This window comes from Nothobranchius furzeri, chromosome 9 (assembly GCF_043380555.1).
Source record: "Nothobranchius furzeri strain GRZ-AD chromosome 9, NfurGRZ-RIMD1, whole genome shotgun sequence".
Taxonomy (NCBI): domain Eukaryota; kingdom Metazoa; phylum Chordata; class Actinopteri; order Cyprinodontiformes; family Nothobranchiidae; genus Nothobranchius; species Nothobranchius furzeri.
Genome location: NC_091749.1, coordinates 70,372,806 through 70,391,176, shown reverse-complemented (window position 1 = coordinate 70,391,176; position 18,371 = coordinate 70,372,806). Strand labels below are relative to the sequence as shown.

The 18,371-nt window shown below is 44.0% G+C and overlaps 1 protein-coding gene across 1 annotated transcript in view; it reads left to right on the top strand.

Annotated features, from left to right (window-relative positions):
* wtip (WT1 interacting protein) overlaps positions 1-18,371 on the top strand; it is a 29,305-nt gene that overhangs the window by 5,470 nt on the left and 5,464 nt on the right. Inside the window, exons 2-6 of the mRNA XM_015954070.3 lie at positions 2,493-2,594; positions 15,096-15,163; positions 17,029-17,091; positions 17,161-17,291; positions 17,377-17,428. Of these exons, the coding sequence (XP_015809556.1) occupies positions 2,493-2,594; positions 15,096-15,163; positions 17,029-17,091; positions 17,161-17,291; positions 17,377-17,428 (416 nt within the window). The remainder of the gene's footprint in view (positions 1-2,492; positions 2,595-15,095; positions 15,164-17,028; positions 17,092-17,160; positions 17,292-17,376; positions 17,429-18,371) is intronic.

The following is an 18,371-nucleotide window of genomic DNA, read 5'->3' as shown; positions in this document are numbered from 1 at the left end:
TCAACTTTATTGTATTTATCCTAGTGGATCTATAATTAAACGGGTAAACTAGTAGTAGCACATCCAGCGTCAAAGAGAGTAAAGTGTTATCATCAGGAGAGGGAGAATGTTTAAGTGGTTAGCAACAGTGTTCAAGCCGATGGCCCCCTCCATGAGGCCACCACAGCTCGGCAGAACATCATTGTAGCTTCTTCTGGGGAGAATTCTGCTGTTGTGTCCTTGGGCAAGACACTTAGGCCCTGTCCACACGTAGCCGGGGATCTGCCAAAACGTAGATATTTTTCTACGTTTTGGCCTGTCATCCACACGAAAACAGAGTTTTTTCACACGGAAACGGATCTTTTTAAAAACTCCGGCCAAAGTGAAGATCTGTGTTTTCTCCGTTTTGGGTGTCTGCGTGTGGACGGACAAAACCAGAGTTTTAAGGTCCGCAACGTCACTTTCCGCGACAAAAAATGCTGACATCACGTGTGCGACCTGTGTTTACACTAGCCGACAGCATGGATGCCCTCAGAGCTGCACTCGCTTTATCAATTGTCCAAGCGCTTTTTGCTTGTTTGTTTTTGCAAGCGGAATTACTGCTCCTTGTGGAAGACCACAGACGAAGGACGAGGTTAAGAACGGGGGAAGTACTGCCGCCTACAGGTCTGGCATGTCCTTAACAACGTATTTATCCGGGTACGTGTGGACAGAGTTTTTTTAAACGAGGTGGTGTGGATGCAAGTTTTTGGAGGGGCGGATACTCGTTTAAAAAAAAACCCGGCTACGTGTGGACTAGGCCTTAACCCGCCTTGCCTGCTGTTGGTGGTCAGAGGGACGTGCTCGGCAGCCTCGCCTCCGTCAGTGTGCTCCAAGGCAGCTGTAGCTGCATGGTAGCTCATCCCCACCAGCGTGTGAATGACTGGTTGTGTTGTGAAGTGCCTTGGGGGGTTGTAGAACCCTAAGAAGGCGCCACACAAATAAAGGACATTTACCATTTAGAAACCCAGTTTAAGTTGGATTCTCCTCCAAACAGGAAGGGAAGACTTTTAGTCTGACTTCCTGTCAGAAAGGGGGGGGGGGGGGCACATGTGGGTGGTTACCACGGTAATCCTGATGAGCCACTGGCAGAAGCTTTAATTTTTGTTTTGGTCATGTTTCTCCTAAACACAGCTTTTAAATGTGAGCTCAGATCATTGAAACCTTGATGTTGGAGGTGCATGCAGCTCGGCGTGATCTAAAGGTTCTTGTTAGAAATCGGCCAAGCAGAATAAAAGACTGAAAAGTGGCTTCACCGCTTCTGTTGTGATCTTCGACTTTCTGTCTTTCTGATCAAAAATCTGTTTTAGTCACGCGTTTAAAAACATCACCGGTATGATATCAGAGTAAAAGGATGTTTTGGGGTTTTAACTTTAATTTAAAAAAAAGGTTAAAATGACCAACTTTCGCTAGGAGAGTTAAACGTCTGTGTCTGATTTATTTTGAATGTAAACAAAAATCTGATTCTAAAAACTTAACCGGATGCTTTGCTGTCGAAGCTCATCCTTTATCCTAGTGGCACTCCAGTCTTGCCCGTGACTTGTGGGACTCGCTCCTTGGATTTTATCTGGGTTTGATCTGATTTTACACCAGATCCTGCTTCCGAGTCGCGTCGGTTCGGCCCACTTGGGTCCTGCGGGCACCGTGACCCCAGACTTACCCCATCAAGTCTCCGCACCGACGCACTCTGAGGAACGCGACCTCACCGGAGCTCGTCTTGTTTTTATTTAGATCGATTTGAAGCCTTCTGCGGACGTCCCTGTAGATCATCTGAACCCTGAAGTTAGAGTAGCTTTGGTACCTTTGGTTGGACTGAAGCGGGACGCGAGAGCTTCTGTTAAGAAAAACCTTCCTGAAATGGGTAAAATCTAAGATTTAATATTAAACTTTGTTGGAATAAGTAACTTGAATTACTTTTTATTTTATTCTCTCTTGTCCGTGTTGAGTTTCCAAAGGTTTTTATCTGATTTAACGTGTAGTTCTGGTTCAGGCTGCAGCAACTTTTCCCTCAGAACTGACACTTTTTTTTTCATTCTCAGAACTTTTTAATGTAATTTTATATTTTCTGTGGTATTCTGCCTTTTTCCAGTTTGTTGTAACCCTCAGAAATAACAACTCCAGCATGAGCAGCAAAGTAAAATAAAAAAAACCCAAAGTCACTTTTTTCCTGTTAGGTTTGGAGCTGCAGGTCTGACATTTTCATAAAAACAGAGAATTTCTCGTGCTGTTTGGCTTCACGGTGGATCACAAGTTCTGTTTCTACTTTCCTGACGGGTGACGGGCCTCCGTCAGCTCCCCGCTGGAGAAGCCGGGGCGCAGCAAGAGTCCGGTTGTTTTGTCTTCTAGAAACTCTTCCTTGCTGTTTAGCAGCGTGTCGCTCTCCTCTCAACATTTCCAGTCTGGGCTCGCTGTCTGTGTTCATTCTGCGCTGAAACAAACGTTTTTATAAATCACTGCCTTGTTGCCTTCGGCAGGTATCTGTGTCAAGTGTGGGAAGGGTGTGTACGGGGCCAGCCAGGCCTGCCAGGCCATGGGGAACCTCTATCACACCAACTGCTTCACCTGCTGCTCGTGTGGTGAGTACAGCCGTCAGTTAGAGGAGTCTGGAACGCAAATCCTACCTGAAGTCGTGGTTTTGGAGCATCATTGCCTGTTTATTGAGCTCCTGTTTCATATGCCATGTAAGACATTTATCGTGTGTGTGTGTGTGTGTGTGTGTGTGTTAGGAAAATATCTCAAGTACCGCTGGGTGGATTCTACTTCCTTCCTTAAAAATAAAGTTTTGGTTCCAGTCTGAGTGTTTACGTCCAGTCCCACACACCCCGACACATGGGAAGAATTTTAGCTGAAATTGCAGAAAAGTTTATCTGCCTCTTCCTCACACACACACACACACACACACACACACACACACACACACACACACACACACACGTCTTTCTATCATAGTGAGGACCGTCCATTGACTTCCATTCATTTTTGTGACTCCACTGTGCCTAACTCACACCCCAACCCTAACCATAACCAATCCTGATCTATTCCTAACCCTAACCTTAACTAAAACTTATTTCACACCATATCTCTAACTGGTATAGTAAGCTTCTTGGTAAGCTTCTAAAAAAAGTGAGGACCAAAAAATTGTCCTCACATTGTAGGGAAAATGGCCAAAATGGTCCTCAGTATGTAATAAATACAAGAACACACACACACAACCCATCCTACCTGTTCACATTCTTTATGATTGATAAGCTAATGGCTAGGAATGAAGCCAAGCTCAAAGCTGCCATCTGAAAACGGCTCCAGACACTTAAAGGATGTTATTTCCATTCCACATGGAGCTCTGTGGTTTTCACACACACACGCACGCACGCACACACACCACACCACAAACACTCACACACACAACTCCCATCCTACCTGTTCACAGATCATTTGCTGCTGTGGCCCCCAGACTCTGGACCTCTCTCCCCCTGAGCCTGAGATCAGTGGACTCAGTGGTCTCCTTTAAAAAGCAGCTGAAGACTCACTTGTTCCAGCTGGCTTTTGTATGACCTTCTTCACCTCTCTCTCTTTATTCTGCTCTCCCCACCTATTCCACCTTCCTCAGGATCCACTGATTTCCCTCTTTCCTGTTCACTCTCTCTCTTTCTTTACATTTTTTTAATCGCAATTGTCTATTTTTTGCTCATTTTAAATATATTTGTAAACATTTTCTAAATGCTTTTTTATATTTTTACATTTTTTGTTTTTGTGAAGCGCCTCGTGATTTTTATCTTGAGAGGCGCTATAGAAATGATATTTTCTTCTTCTTCACATTCTTTATGATTGATAAGCTAATGGCTAGGAATGAAACCAAGCTCAAAGCTGCCATCTGAAAACGGCTCCAAACTCCTTATTTTCAAAGCAGTTCACTTACAGGGTGTTATTTCCGTTCCACATGGAGCTCTGTGTGTTTGTTTGTTTTTTTATAACCGGTTAAACGTTGCACCCCCAGTGCACCCTGGAGTGAAATCCTGCAGGAAGCTGTTATTTTAGCCAAATTAGCCATTTAATGTGAAAATAACAAGGTTGGGTTCTTCTTGTTCTAAAGTGTATTGTTGCTGATTTAAAATGGCATCAGTTTCCCCTCATATCGTCAGTGCCCCAGTTTCACTATTTATGGTTATTTTGCAGGAATATCAAGAAATTCCTGTTGGAATCTCAACATCAGTGTCAGTTCTGCACAAAAATAGAGATATATTTGACTGAAAGGCTTTATGTATAACGTAATTTCTCTAATTCTACCTTATAGGTGGTGATTTTCTAGTGATGCCTGCTCATACTGATCTATTATTTAAATTTTTATTTTGCTATTTATAGTTTAAAAAATTCAAGAATAAATATATTAGAGGATTATTAAATTAGGTATTACTTTAGTGTGAAAAACATTATTGTTTAACATTTATTTATAGTCAAAATGGGGAAAAAGTAGAAATTTAAGATGGCAGCAACTATTTGTTCAGACTAGCCGTTAGCCTGTCAGTCTTGTGGGGCTCTGAGGCTGTTCAGCCTCTCAAAAAAAAATCCCTTTAAAATATATATTTTTAAACTCTCATAAAGCCTCAAAGAAATCAAATCCTGGCGTGTTTCTTCTCCACGACTGTAATTAAGTCTGCTCTTAGTCAAAGTTCAGTATTGTGTGTGTGTGTGTGTGTGTGTGTGTGTGTGTTTCTGTATGCCCCTTGCCACACAACTCCAGACCACCTCTCCTGTTTCCGCGGACAAACAACAGGAAGATGTCCTGATGGATTCTTTCAGTCTGAATGTGTCGTAGAGCTCTGCTCAGAGCCCTCGGGCTCCGGAAGAGCTGCCTATAATTTACATGTAACCAAAGCCACATATTTTCAGATTTATTGTGTGTTGGAAGAAAAGAGGGGGCCGAATGCTGAGTGTCTAGTTGCTGTGGTTGCTGGGTTTTCTGTAGGGAGAGAGGAAAAAACCCGAGCCCCCGGACTGGTTAAAAGCTGTTTCGGACGTCCTTATGATGCTTTTAGGGGTTTTGTTCAGAGGTCAGCTTTCATTTCCAGAACAAAGACGGTTACTCTTTGCTTTTGGTGGAATCAAACACATGTTCAACCAGATTATTTCCTCTGAAGACTAAAACTACTCCGAGGGCCCGGCTGAGGTAGCTGTGCTGGAAGTAATTACCTTCAGACAGAAATCGGACGTCTCCTGAGAGAATTATCGGTGAGTTTATTGGAGAAATCTTTTTCTGAGCTTCTCAGGTTGGTTTATTGGGAAACATGTAAAATATTGTTCTGCCTGTTTTGTTTTTAATGCCCTAAACAAACGTTTGCTGCTTCCAGAGAGCCTGCACTTGGCACGGCGACTACTCGGTGCTTCATCAGGAGCCATGTTCTGTTGTTTGTGATTTTTGGTTTCTGTTCACCGTCCCTTGTGCGTTGGTGTCCTCCGGGTGTCCGGCGCCCCACGGTGAGGCCGGTTCGCTGAGACGTAGCTCCCTGGTAGCTCCGGGCTTTGTTTAACCATGCATAATTGAGCCCTCCTCTTGGCTTACTCCGATGGTTGCACCCTTTTTTCATGAGATGGCCAAGAATGCAAACCCTCCCCACCACCACTTCAGCCAGCCTTCCCTGGAGGACCTCAATCACACACAGTCACAGAGTGTACCAGACCTGCTTATCAGAGGGGGCCGGCCCTGCTATGGACTCACTTTAAACAGCAGACACATGCCAGAGTGATTGTGTACTTGTGCCGCCACACGTACGGCAGAGGACCCGGTTCGGGGTCTTTTCAGTACAGATTTGATCTTTGGGGGTGTTTCTCAGTGTCAAGGCGCCTGGCCTTGCGAGGCGATGTCTTGCGCCGCGAGGCACCTTGCTTACGAGGACACTGTCCTTCCTCGGTCAAAGAAAACGGTTAAATGGAACGGACTTGCGTCACGTAACCGCAGCTTCCACGGCGGTCACATAACATCACGTGACACGGGAGATAACATCATATTTTATACGCATATGTTTATTAAATTAAAAATATAAGTGAGTTACTACCCGCTAGCCACCGAAGCTGCAACTACTAAGCAACTAGCCAACCATAGATAACTTCTTTGGATCCAAAAAAACATTTTAAATTAGTTGACTTACTTTTAAACTTGAAAATTGTCCCCGAAGTAGCTGCCGGCTTCTGATCCGCCGTCCTTTTGAAAATACCGCGGTGTATTGTGGGTAATTGTTGACCAAGGCTAGGCTACAAGACATCTCCCGTGTATCCCTGCTCAGCTAGCTAAACGGCTAACAAACGGAGAACACACGCCTCGGTAGAACATGAACATTGGAACACGTCTTGGCGGCTCCCGATGACGTATCTCCTAGGCAACCGGGGCGGGGCCAAGACATCAAGGCAAGGTTCCTTGACATTGAGGCCTAGTCCACACGTAGCCGGTTTTTTTTTTTTAAAACGAATATCCACCCCTCCAGAAACTTGCATCCACACCACCTCGTTAAAAACAAACTCTGTCCACACGTACCCGGATAAATACGTTGTTAAGGACATGCCAGACCTGTAGGCGGCAGTACTTCCCCCGTTCTTAACCTCGTCCTTCGTCTGTGGTCTTCCTCAAGGAGCAGTGATTCCGCTTGCAAAAACAAACAAGCAAAAAGCGCTTGGACAACTGATGAAGCGAGCGCAGCTCTGAGGGCATCCATGATGTCGGCTAGTGTAAACACAGGTCGCACACGTGATGTCAGCATTGTTTTTGTCGCGGAAAGTGACGTTGCGGACCTTAAAACTCCGGTTTTGTCTGTCCACACGCAGACACCCAAAACGGAGAAAACGCAGATCTTCACTTTGGCCGGAGTTTTTAAAAAGATCCGTTTTTGTGTGAAAAAACTCCGTTTTCGTGTGGATGACAGGCCAAAACGTAGAAAAATATCTACGTTTTGGCAGATCCCCGGCTACGTGTGGACAGAGCCTGAGAAACACCCTAAGACATTGCAGTTAAATGCTATTTAATGTGCATCTCACTGAATAAAAATACAAAATATGCATATTTTCTATTAGATTAACAGAACTTGTGTTCATGAAGCATGATATATAAGTAGTTACGTCACAAAAGGCATATGACAAATTCAGTGTCTCAGTTGGTTTACCCTAGTTTTAATCCGAGTTTTGGTCTCAAACTCCTCCCAAAGTTGTCCCACACGTTTTGCTCTTTCTGACGCATGAAAACTAAATTGTGGAGAAATTCAGACGTTCATAACAAATCCTTAATCATTTCAAGCAGAAACTTTTCCCGCAGATTTTCTAAGTATTTTTTGTTTTTCAGCAACATGACCGCGAGGCCCTGAACTTCCTCTAGGATATGGAAAAAATTTGAGACATTTCAGAATCTCCTCTGCAGTCGCTGCTTGGAATTTGATCCCAAACTGTCTCACAGTCCGATGAGAAACCAGCTTAATGGGAAATTTGTGTCATCATGAAGAGTTGTTTTGTCACAGTTATTTTATCTAAGAAAAGGACAGTTCCCACTGGTGATGTTCCCCAAAGTGGGCGGGGACAGGAAGAAGTCATCCGACCCTAGCAATAATCACAGCTAGCTAGATGGCTAACAAATAGTCACTAATTATTGGTATTTAAAACAACTTTTGCTCCAAAAAGCCATACAGTTGTGTTAGAATGCTAAATTGCCTAGTTTATGCTTCCCAGCTCAGTGGTAGAGTGTCCGCCCTGAGACTCGGAGATCGTGGGTTCAAATCCACGGTCAGGTCATACCAAAAACTTAAAAAACGGGACCCAATGCCTCACCCAGTTAACATTCAGCATTAAGGGGTGTGATTGGGGGCCTAAACCACCAAATAGTTCCTGAGTGCAGACATGTCTGCAGCTCACCGCTCCCCCAGGGGATGAGTCAAATGTGGAGAAAAAGCATCACCAGAGTGTGACGACTAACGGGACTTTAAAGCTCTCAAATGTACACGAGTCTGTTTGTTTAGATTACATAGTTTCTTCGAACCAAACTACGTCTGAATTACTACCCTGCTGTATGTGGGACGCTCCGTCTTTCATTCGGTAGTTTTGTTAAACCAGGAAATAAAAGCACACGATTACCAACGTCAACCATATGAACCAGAATATAAGATCGGATCAGGACCCATTTCAGTGTTTTTACTAAAGCAACACTAATAGTTTCTAACACTAAGCTGTTTTTTTAAAACTGGTTTCAGTGGTTCTTGAGCCAGAAACTTTGCCATGGGACACTGCGCTGCTGCATCTGCCGACCAGAAACTGCACCTAATAACTTTGGTGGTTTGGTTAGGCACTATTGGTTTTGGTTAGCTCACGTAAAGGCTATTAGTTAGCTTTTTTAGGAAGCAGTTGGCCTTTTTGTTGGCCTCATGGCAGAGTCTGGAAGTAAAAGTAAGAGAGTAATGTCTTTGGAGGTGAAGCAAAGAGCTAAAACCAGAGTGAAAACTGACATAGCCTACACTGGATTCAGTTTCAAACCATCTAAAACTACTACAAACATTGTCCCAATAAGCATATGTATGTATGTATGTGTGTATATATATATATATATATATATATATATATATATGCAGTAGGGGGAGAACGGGAAAGATAATGTGAAAGGCAGAACTTTTAACATGAGGAATTGCAGCACCAGGACTGTTTATGGGGTGCACAAAATAGGAGGTTCTACCCGTGTGTATTAGGCTCAGATTCATGACTGAAGACATAGTGACCTTATACTGAACACGTGAATATTTTACACACAGAAGGGACTGAGGGAGAAAATATGTTCCTCCTCCTGTGTGTCTCTCCTCTCTGCAGCCTCAGTTGGATGAGTTCAGTCCAGTTAACGCCTAAGGATCCACATTAGTCTGGTGATTGGTCTCTGTTGAAGTTTCTGAGAGCTCATGAAATGTTCATTAGACGGGATTTCGTCTGATGAATTGTCACCAGGCCTCGCTGGAACTTTAGCATGTTCAGATCATTTAGGAGAACAGTCTCATTCATTCATTCTTCTCCATTTTAAAGTTTTATTTAATTCTTGTGAAGCGCCTTGTGTTTGTTATCTAGAGAGGTGCTATATAAAATATTGGTTTTCCTCTCCGAGTGTCCAGCGTTGTTGTGAGCCTCTGTAGTCTGTCAGTTCAGGTTCTTTTTCAAAAACCGGAAAAGCAATGAAAAAAATATCAAAAAATGATAATAAAATGTATTGGGTGTGATAAAATTGTCTAAAAAAAGATGACTTATAAATTGCAACAAGAAATTTGACATAAATTTGGTGCAAATGTAGCAGTTTTTCCCAAAAGTGACAAGAGAACAAATTTCCGTGTGATGCCAACTATAACCGTACTCGTTCACGCAGCTGCAGCCTTTGGTTTTTTGCAGAATACGTCCGTGTGCAGCAGCAGCATCTGTTGGACTCCCAAGATTTCCACAACTTTGATTTTTGTCTTTCTTTCTTTTTTTATCACAGGAAAACAAAATGTTTCACGTGGCTTAACCACTTTAGAGGTGGCGTGCACCCACAGCAGGAGTTTTCTCTGAGTGGTGCATTAGGTCTTATTATGGGATGTATGTGTGTGTTTTGGTTTCAGCGTGAACCTGGTTTACAGGAGGAGCAGCAGCAGATCAGTTATGGGCTTTAAAACTCAGCTAGAAGCTGCTGTGTGAAGACACAAATCCATTTATCTGTTCTGCAGGACAAGACCTTGAGTTTTCTGCCAAAGACGGAGAACAGAGCATAAAATCCTCCCGCTAACAGAGGAGGATATTTTCAGTTTGTTTGTTTTAGTGTCGTAACAATGTTGAAACACTTAGGGTTGCTTTTGAGGTAACGATGTGAGGGAGGGATGAAACCCAGCGGTGGTGTGCAGCGAGCTCTTTCAGTGAGATGCTTCAGACGGGTCCGTGCTGAGAGGGGATTCTGACTCTTAATCAGCCTGATTGCAGTCAGGTGGGATTGCATGGATCTTTTTCAGCTGCAACTCCTGATTTCTGAGTTGGTGAAGACGAGCACTCTTACGGTGTCTGTACAGGATCTGCTCGGGGTCCTTCGACTGCCGATGACGTCAAAGTACGGCAAACCCATTCGGACAAAATACACTACACATGTATACTGTTGGGAAGAATTTAGCAGTTTTGTTATTAAAATAATGTTTCTTACGACGTAAGTTTGTATTTATAATGGTATTTGTAAAATAAAACACTATATTTTATTCATAATGTTGAACTCCTCTTTGAGCACATCCCTTGAAGGATCATAGGTATTAGCAACACCTGTGAAATAGTAGTGTGTCCCGTTTATTGAAGTATTTTGTGTTTAGAGTTTTTGACGTCTTGTCCATGCGTAGTTCAGTTACGCTCATAGCTGCTAGCCAAAACTCTGGAGTTAAAAGTTTTCTGGCTTTACTAAAATACCTTTCTGTACTTATTTGATTGATGGTAGTTTTACTTTCTATTAGACTCCATATGTAATCATTTGGCACGTTTCTAATTCATAATTTGTAAGAATGTAATCGGTGATATTAGCATTAGCACTCCTATGGGTTTTTCCATGTATATTAGCATTGCGCTAACCACTCGTTGCCAAATTGCAGTCTTTGCGATTAGAGAATCTCCTTTTGTCACATCGCAATTTAATTGCACACACAGTTAATCGTTCAGCCCTAATATACATGCAGCTCTATGCTAAAAGTGTATTTTCAAAGAGGAAATGATGGATTTCTTTGTAAAAGTTGTCCATCTTTCCAACAGAAACATTTGCCTGGACCGTGATAACAACGTAACGTGATTACGTAACTTCCGTGAAGTTCATGTTCACCCAATCAACTACTTTGACGTCATCGGCAGTCGAAAGACCCCGAGCCGATCTTGCACCCGAGCAGATCCTGTACCGACACCGTCCCAAAGCTTTTGCAACAAGTTCCTCCTCAGAGGGGAAGAAGTTGTTATCTTATGTTGAAACTTCCCAGCAGGCGTCTGACATTTAGGAAGTTGACAAATACCCCCAACTGGAATGTGACCTGATGTGACTCACGTCTGCATCAGCTGTTTTGTCTAGTCGAAGGTTTTCTTTGATATGTGTTTGGCTCACTGATTCACTACATTGTCTTGCTGTGGCTCGCACGTATTTTCCTAATCAGACACCAACCTATTAGTTTCATTATGACAGTAAAGTTGCTCGTTTGGGAATGAACTACTGGAGCTGCTGCTGCATGCCTGATCAGCTCAGCCTCATTTAGACTCACTCATGTCTGGGAGACATCGCCAAACATTTCAAGAATGACACACATGTGTTTTCTAATGAAGGAAGCCCAGAAAGCACCACTGAAGGGCTGTCTCCTAAAGCCGATGCAGCTGTGGGATCAGGACGCCGCCGCTGCAGAGCTCCTACAGGAGGGGTGGGAGCCTGATCTCTGGATGCACAGAAAAACCTGCATTTATGCTTGTAAATACACAAAACTACCAGCTTAGTTAATGACATTGCACAAACTTCAATGAAATTATGAAAATTGGAGCAGTTTAAAGTGACAATGTGTAGTTTTTGCTGTTCATTTCTGGAAAAACCCATCGAAATGTAATAATAATAATAATAATGATAATCATCATCATCGAACTTATGTAGCGCTTGTTTAGGACACTCAAAACGCTTTCACGCTCTCACATTCACACACTGTCAGTGATGGTAAGCTACGTTGTAGCCACAGCCGCCCTGGGGAGGTCTGACAGAGGCGAGGCTGCCATTTGGCGCCGTCGGCCCCTCTGACCACCACCAACACAGGCAAGTTGGGTGAAGTGTCTTGCCCAAGGACACAACAGCAGAATACCCCTGGCGGGAGCTGGAATCGAACCCATGACCCTCCGATCATGAGGCGACCCGCTCTACCACCTGAGCTACTGCTGAAGTGTTGTTGTAAATGAATTAAAAGATGCCCAGTTGTTGAAAAATATTGGCAGTTTCATAACATGTAACCATAAAAATCTGGTCTAAAATACATGGGAGCGGGTCTAAGTCTCTGGGCGACGCCATATTGGATGCCATATTTCCTTCTACAGAAGCCAGTGCCAGGGATGAAAGGGAATCTGATGTTCTTGTTATTTGCTGGAGGTTGCACTCCCAGGGATTTTTGACCCTAAGGGCCATCTGTTGATAAGGTCTAATACAAACACAAAAATAATGCTTGCTTGCAGTGATTTAGGTATGTGCTGCCCCCTATCGCCAGGGAAAATGCACACTGTCACTTTAAAGACAACAGGTCGTGGTTGCTTGGATCGTCTGTCATCTGAGGTATTTCAGGATGATATTTACAACATCAAAAAGTAATTATTTATTAGGTTTGTGCAGAAAAACAATTAAAATGGCTGAATTATCTCTTAAAGTAACTCAGATGTCCATTTCCCAAACGTAAACTAAGTTTATGTTTGTGATTTGGTGCTTTTATCCAAAGGGACACACGGAGGAGAGGCAGCAAAGCAGGTGAAGTGTCTTTTGTAGAGGGACGTGTTTTGAGCCTTGTTGTCCACTCCATGGGACAATACTAGATTATAGTTCTGGACTTAAGTTTAAACTTTAACCAGTCCGACAGGTGTGTGAATATCACTTGTAATTATTAAACAAGATTTCCTCTCAGAGGGAGCAGACGTGACCAGAGGACAAAGGTGGACGTCTCCCTTCAGAGGACCAGGCTGAGGCCTGCCGACGCCCGGCCAGAACTGCTGCACCAGAGGACATCTTAGTCAAATAATTCCCCCAACAAGATGACGCATCAGTCGTCTTCTTGTATGAAACAGAGGCTTATTTCCATGGCAACACCCTCATTCAGGAGTGCATGGAGCCTGCATGATCAGATATTACAGACAGCCAATATCAGGAGGAGCAGATGCCAGGACGTAGGTCCGGTTTTACCCCATTCGACAACGAGCTCTGCTTTAACATACGTGACATTTAAATAAGTTTAGCCTCAAATCCGTTTGCTGCTAGAATGCAGATTATCGGCGGGCGCTGCTCCGGCCGTGCGAGGATGTTCGGCCTCGCTGCAGCGCTGTCTGGTGACAAAGGGCCGGAGTCGGGTGGGGGTGGTGGGGGGAGGGGGTGCCCTCCCTGAATGGGACCAGCTAGTGACCTCAGACAGAAAGAATGTCCCCATTTGCTCAGTCGGCCCACTCCCCTAGCAGCGCTCCACACAGTCATCAGCACTGACGCCTTTGTGTGCACCTTCCAGACCCGGAGACCTCCCCGGTTCTCTGAGCGGAGCCTCCGTCCTGTCCCGTCCACCCATGTCTCTGTTGGAGCCACATCCCAGAACTGGGTTTGAACCAGAAAAATCTCTTAAATTAAAGAGGAGGGGGAGCATCCATGCTGGGAGACCAATCAAATCAGTGATGATGATTATTAAATCTGACTGATGGGGCAGCTTTAGGAGATCCGCAGGTGTCGTGCTGCTGGAGAGACGCATGAACTTCAACGGGGACGAGCTGGGGGGAGATCCAGAGATCGACCGACGGGGTTTTTCCTCTTCTGATGTGTAGATGTCATGGGCCGATATCTAGATGTTTTCTGTCATATTTACACATTAAAATTTCACTAACGACATCAGCTGATGCACGTTTCTGAACCTGAACCAGTTTTTGAACCAACTGTTGAATATTCATTTTGTGCTCAGAATTATGATTTAGAGTTGGTTAAAAACAGGAATGGAGGTCTTTAAAGTGACTTTACAGAGTTTTGAATTTTTATGCTCGTAAAGGTTTATGATGGGTCAGTCCTCCTGCATGCTCACATCATTCCCTTCCCTTGCTTGAAAAATCGTTCCAAAATGAAAGTTGAACCCACATCTTTTTTATCTGTGAATTCAATGCCGTTCGGCGAGTCTCAAATAAAAATTTGGGCATCTTACTGTAAAAAAAATATATCATTAATGTAAAAAAGAAACTCTAAATGAACTATGTTCACATCCGGATCGAACCCAGGTCTTCTGCACGAGAGTCCGACATCTTACTAGGTGAGCTAAAGCGCCAGTGACAATCACAGTATCTGTAACTTTTATATCCTTGATGACAGCTGAAACGTCAAACCAAAGAACGGTTCGGAGCGAAAATGGCTATTTTGCTGCTAATTTGCAGGAAATATCTAGAAGAAAGTTCTACAGAAAGTAGCTAAGGGTCCTCAGAAATGTAGCTAGCTTTGTCACTAGGCGTTAGGAACAGCGACAAAGTGGCACTGCCTCTCTCTCTGCTGCTAAAGCTACGGATAGCAAATGCTACGGGCGATGCCTGAGCGTGAACGCGCATGAAGCAGCCTGCTCGACCCGAGCATCTCTCTTTTTCTGTGATTTTACAGAAAAACAGGCAATCACAGTAAAAATGCCAGGGCTCATTCTACAGGACCAGGGCATTGCAGGAGAATGTATGAAGAAGACATTTATTATTTCTATACATGTTTTGCCTGTCTAACTTCCTTATAGTCCCTTCAAAGGTACGATGCAGCGTTTCTGATATGGGCCCAAAAAAATCAGCAGCACATATCGTCCATCATGACCTCTAGATATCGGTATGGGCAATAGGAAACCCCACGTCGGTTGATCTCCGATTGTTGTTGCAGCAATGCGGCAAACGTGTGACCTCCTCAGGGTTCAGCCGAGCTCCATCGTCAGAGCCGCTGCTTCAGATGCTTCCCTGCTGACCCCGCCTTAGATAGCAGGATCTGTTCTTGTTGTCATTTATACGTTATGATGTTTTCAGGTGATAAGAGACGCTCTGCATAGTTACATGAAAAGTGATCCAAACCGGTTTAAGCTGCCCTGCTGAAAGGTTCATGCCTATTATCTGAATGCTTAGTGTTTACTGTAGCAGCAGTCTGTTGGTCCCTGGATGCCTCACATCCAGTTCCTCTTATCCTGTGGTGTTTTCTGCATCGAGGAGAGAGAACGCTTTACTTTTATTGGAAAAAATCAAAGTTTTGCACTAGAAAAATAAAGTTCTGGCCTCACTGCTGATCTTAAGTATTGAATCATCATGTCTCATAGTTGGAAGCACATTTCTAATTTCCTCACGCGTGTTCTTTTCTCCAGGGAGAAGGCTTCGAGGGAAAGCCTTCTACAACGTCAACGGAAAGGTCTACTGTGAGGAAGACTTCCTGGTAAGTCCACCGCACCTTCACAAATGGACCTCCGCCTCTTGGAGGGCTGATGGAGGCTGCAGGTAGAGCGGAGAAGCTCAGATTAGGACTTTGACATCATTAGAAGCTGAGTACCATCCCCCGTAATTCAGACTAATTTCCCAGGGGAGCTCCTTCCCATCCTTACTGTTTAGTTTGGACACGCAGGAGGTGGCTGTCTACTTCTGGATGGACACGCTCTCCTTTACACGTAGAAGCTGGCGAGATAAAAAGTCTGTGAATCTGCCGGTTATTGCTTTACTCCAGAGGATTGTGTCCAAACGGAGGAAGGAGATCTAACTGGTTCCTCTAAACGGTTTGAACTCTTAATGCTCCATCTCATCTGCTGACTACACTTCCTGTTTATGAGCAGCTTCCTCTCAGAGCTGTTAGGAAACACTCAGGTTCCTGTTTTTTGCCTCTGACACTTGGAGGTGGGGGGCTGACCTGACGGGATGAGATTAATCTCATCGTCTTCAGGCTGAGACCCAGCTAGTCTGCCCCGTCACCCTTTAGGGGGATGGAGGAGTCAGAGGGGGAGGTGGCAGCAGATGGTAGATCTGGAGCGGTGTCATGAGGGCTGCCCCCCACCTCCACCTGGTAGCTGCGTCTCCTCCCTCCACCAGGCCCCTCTGTGTCATCAGGTCATGACCCCGAGGGGGTGGCTCACCACAGATGGTCACCTTTACCCCGAGTTCTGGTTTAAAGGGAACCTGATGGTTCCAGTTCCTCTGCTGGTGGTAATCGAAGGGTTTTTCAATAAGAACTTAATTGGGTCATCCACCGCTGCATGAGTTTTGTGTTTTCGGCCATCTTGAATTCTGTTGACTTAAAAGGATAAATAGTTGCTTTCTGAGAGCTTCATGAAAATCTGTGCAGTGGTTCATGAGGTCTTTCACTAACAAACTTGGTCCAGCCTAAAAGTTAAACATCTCATTTGTTTTTTCATCAAATCTCCAGTGGTCTCTGGTGTGCACGAACGAACGAACGAACGAATGTGAGTCATTTCTTGTAGAAAAAAAGCTCCCGTTTCAGAAAGTAGAAATTAGTCAGAGGAGCGAGGGGCAGAAAAAGACTTACTTATTAATATTCGTAATATTCAAACATCTTGCCTCTGATTGGCTTACAGCAATGCAACTCTTCCGCTGCCTTCGTTCGCTCTTTGATGGTTAATAAGTTTAATGTTGATGTTTAATCTCCACAAACGGCCCAAGCCTAAATGTTGTGTCGTTGCTAATGCTAACAGTTAGCTGCTATTAGCCGATACGCGCCCTGCTCTCTCCTTCCCGTGGGCAATCCCAAGCCAAGGTGGGCGGGACCATTAATGCTTTTTCTGACCCGATCGCTTTCCTTGTCTGTTTCCTGTCTGTGGCTAATGCAGGTGATGGGGCCTGCACGTGAAACTGAGAGTGACTGATAGTGCCTCAAAAAGAACAAGCATTACACGGTTTCTATGGTAACGAGAACTTCAAGGCTAACATTTGGAGTCTGTTGAGACCAACTCTGATCAGTTAGAGCTCGGCATGTTTGATGTGACTGAGTGAAGTTACCTCCACACCAAACTTTAGCGGTGGCAGCCATTTTGGATGGTCCACTCTCCGAAAGCGAATCAGCTGTAGATGAGCATCCATTTCAAACTTTCTGAGAAACTTGTCCCGCTGCTCATGAGATATTTTGCTAACAGACGAACACAAGTACTCTCACTACGGTCCATTTAGCTTTTTTTAGTATTGGTATTAAAATAAGTCTCCTCCAGATGTTCACGTCCACCGCAGCTGATTCTACAAAGACTAAAATCTTCCAAAAGTTCTCTTTGAGCTAAATAAATCTCATCATCTCACCCGCAGTACTCTGGTTTCCAGCAGACAGCAGAGAAGTGCTTCGTGTGTGGTCACCTCATCATGGAGATGGTAAGATCCGCCATACTTCTGGTTCCGCCCATTTTCTCAGTGACACCTTCTCATACCTTGTTTCTTCAGATCCTCCAGGCACTTGGAAAGTCCTACCACCCCGGCTGTTTCCGCTGCGTTGTGTGTAAAGAGGGTTTAGATGGAGTGCCTTTCACTGTGGACCTAGAAAACAACATCTACTGTGTCAAAGACTACCACACGTAAGGAAAAGCTCGCTGCTGAGCGGCAGGAATGTCCCCAGGAAATGTTGTAATGTTTTGTTTTTCCTGCTTTTGTCTTTGTTAGAGTTTTTGCTCCCAAGTGTGCCTCGTGCAACCAACCCATCCTTCCAGCACAGGTAAACAATCAAACGTCTCAGATTATAAAAATACATTTGAAAGTGTTTTCAATCCATAAATGTTGAGCCACGTTAACGAGAAATCTATCTCAACAACACCTCTAATCACTTTCCTCCTAATAGCAGAAGTTTGATTTTAGCAGCCAAAGGAAGGAGATTTGCTCTTACTTGGTTCGCGGTCCAACGGTGCCTGGAAAAGTTTTTATTTAGTCTGTTTAAGAAAACTTGTCCAAATACAGAATTTTAGAAACCTGAGTTGCGATTTGGGATTGTTGATTGCTGGTGATGTAATCAGATTATTCATTTTTTATGAGCAGGTCTGGGATTATTCTAAATTACCATTTTTATCCTTTAATCTAAGATTATCAGATTAGATCATTTCCAAATCATTTAAAGAAAAAAAGTCGAAACAGTTCCTGGATTTGTTTTCTGTAAAGGGTTTAATCCAAACCTAATCTGCAGGAGAAGACAGGAGATTAAATTATAAAGGCCTTTGGGGGGGCACTTTGTAGGATGTTTTTGTCTAGTCAGCTACATGAACAGCCTTTGTTCAGAGAAATAGAGTTTATGTGCTTCAGGGCTGATGAGCTAATGGCTAATCCGAGTCTAGATAAGACTGTTCCTGCTATTTTAATTCATTCGCTGCCAGCGTTTCTCACCGTTCTTACAGTTTTTTTAAGAGTGACAGAACGTTGCGCGCTAGGATGATGTCGACGCCAAAACAACCAAAACAAAGAGGAGACTCACCTCTTACATCAGGAAGAATCTGCGCATTTCAAGAGCTATCCGTTCTTTCATAATCCGTTGTTGAATTGTGATCGGCAGAAGCTTTTCCGGTTTGCCCCTCACTTTTTTTTACAGCAGCGGCCCAAAACGATCTCCTAACACATGGAAGTTCTGCTTCCTGATCACGTGACGTGTGACGTACGTGGATGAAGATCGG